At 44.4% G+C, this 2,572-nt stretch overlaps 1 protein-coding gene across 1 annotated transcript; it reads right to left on the reverse strand.

Moving 5' to 3' along the window:
• Nucleotides 1–299: 299 nt before the first annotated feature.
• On the reverse strand, nt 300–772 carry LOC103370573 (protocadherin-9-like; the record flags this gene model as incomplete). The annotated part of the gene is made up of 1 exon (XM_008299673.1): nt 300–772. A coding segment is annotated over one exon (473 nt), but the record flags the coding sequence as incomplete, so codon positions are not given.
• Between the last annotated feature and the right edge of the window lie 1,800 nt (nt 773–2,572).

The raw sequence follows: 2,572 nt of genomic DNA on the forward strand, positions 1-2,572 counted from the left end.
GAACAGCCTCACTGAAAGTCCAATCAGCGCCCTCAATAGTTCTTCCTCCTCCTCCTTTCTTCCAGGTCATGGCCGGAATTAGCACTTTAAAAATGGTACTATGTTTATAATATCCACTTAGAATTTTCATTAAGGAGCTGTCGTCAAAGTCTTTGGAGAAAGTTTAGTCCTACCTTGCGCAGAACAAGGCTGGCTAAAAAGCTTCTAGAGCTGTAACGGTGGTGGGTAAGCAGCTATGCTTAGTGTTGTATTTGAATGCCACTTTTTGTGGCATATCATGTGCGTGTAACCCTCCCAGCTCACAGGTACACCTCCCGTCGTGTCAGAGTACCACAGGATGTGGGCTTGTACTCCCCAGTGGGTGCAAGGGGGATCTCCTCAGTGGGGTGGCCCAGCGCCTCCTCCCCGCCTCCTGGCGAGCCGTAGGAAGGCGAGCCGAAGGCTTCGTAGGAGGAGGAGGAGGAGGCCATCTTCTTGTTGAGCAAGTTGCGATTGCGGTCGCCCATCATGTGAGCAGCGGTGGGGTCTCCGTTGGCCATGGCGGCCATGGCGAGGGTCTCTTGGCTGCCGGGCTGCTCGGCGCTGCTGCTGCCGCTGCCGTTGCCGCTCATGAAAGTGGAAAGCTTTGGTTGTTGAGGGGTGGTGGTTGACTTGGATGGCCGTCGCTCGGGCGACGTGCGCACAGGCATCCAGCAGGAGTCCGAGTGGCCGTACTCGTCACATTCCCGGGTGCACTTGCCAGTCATGGCTACGTCAGGCAAGGGCCGAGAGTCTAGAGGAAGCAGAAAAGAGAAAAGCCAATGTAAGTCATACTGTTTGTCTTACTAAAGTGGGATATTTAATGATAAACTGACAATGATAATGATAAACTCTCCTGCCACTAAGTGTTTGTTGTGGTATGTGTCACATGATTTGGCTAATATGAATTCCTTCATCAGATGCGTGAATCTGTATTTTCTCCCTAAAGAGGTCATCACCGCATCTCAATGTTAATGGAGAAGGTAGAAAACAATAAAAACTGGTCACGATGGTTACCAGGCACCTATTTCCACAGCTAGCAGAGTTCAGATTTTTTTTTTTTCCATCACTAGTGAATATATCAAAGCTTTTACGCATAAAATTGCATTTGTTTTCATGCAGAACCCATACCACATGACAGAAACGGCAACAAAAAACAACAATGAAAAGAAGACTCCACTGGCTACGACAACAGCCTCAAACTAAAAAACAGTGGCGTGAATCAGAGTTGAAATAATGTCATGCTTCAAAACGCGTTTGTGCTGAGAGGGGGAGGCAAAGGAAGGGGAGGGAGGAGGCCAGCGATGGAAAGAGAGGGGAAGAGGTCAGTTTGTGTTTTTCAGTTTGCCCTCATCTAAAATTTAAGATGCACAATTTGGCCTGGTGTGTGTGTGTGTGTATGTTTGTGAGATGGGAGCACCAACAACACCCTGTTTTCTTATTTTGGTGATTGACAGACGGCAATCACATTCTTATCTAAGTAGCTTAATAGCTTTGCGTGGCTCAAGCGCTCTGATATCCTCTTAAATCCACTAATAGGGGTCTTAACCAATTACCTAGCTCGGCGCTGGCCTCAGATTATCTACGTCTACTGTATTATTGTAGAAAGCAAATTATGTGCTTACAATGCTACATCAGGACAACAGGTTAGACGGATACCCTACTGTCGATGGCTGCTGTCAGACAGTGCAATATGTGAAAGATAATTAACCCAAATACAAAACCAAAGCTGATGAATTGGTTCGATATAGGACCAAAAACTGTAAGGAGGGAAGGATTCTGCTCCACAGCCCGAATGCTTGGACATTACACAGTGCCAGAGTTAATACAAGTGCCAGTGTTATATATATAAATATATATAGATGCTATGTTAGATGTAATTTATTCATGACCTGATGCAAAGTATGGAAAACCAAAATCAAGCAAAAGCGAGGAGGGTGAGTGCAAACCAAGCCAAGCATGCCTTTGCCCATAGTAATAACAAAAAAAAAAAAAAAAAAAGAGTTTGACCATGGCTTACTTTTAATGCTCTTTTTCTCCTGTAAAAGAAAAAAATAGAACAGAAATCACTCTTGACGTCTCGCACTTATGCAGTAATATATGTACTGTATGAGAAACCTTGAGCAGCATTGAAACTGTAACTAAAAGACACGTTTGACAACAGCACCAAAAAAAGTGTTATGCGGAGCAGACACATGACTGAGGACACAATGCAACCGAGACAAGGACAGCGAAGAAAGAGGAGATAGGAAAAAAAAACAGGATGAGAGTCCTCTAAAGTGCTGCTGATTCGGTTTCTAATCAACAAATGAATCACTTCTTTCGCTATGAATGCCTTTTCAGCAAAACATCGATATCACTGCAAGAGTGCCATTCCTATGCTGTTGGAAATCTTATTTCTGCTAAATACCTATTGGAATCCATTTCCATGTCAAAAATTACCTTTGTAGAGCATCAACTAATGATTGCCGGTCGATATATAGCCGATGCCTCGGGGAGCAACTGCCACTCGATAGAAAAATCAAATAACTTTTTGCCATTAGTGAGCCCAAAA

Source organism: Stegastes partitus, unplaced genomic scaffold, assembly GCF_000690725.1.
Source record: "Stegastes partitus isolate 25-593 unplaced genomic scaffold, Stegastes_partitus-1.0.2 Scaffold1446, whole genome shotgun sequence".
NCBI classification, from domain to species: domain Eukaryota; kingdom Metazoa; phylum Chordata; class Actinopteri; family Pomacentridae; genus Stegastes; species Stegastes partitus.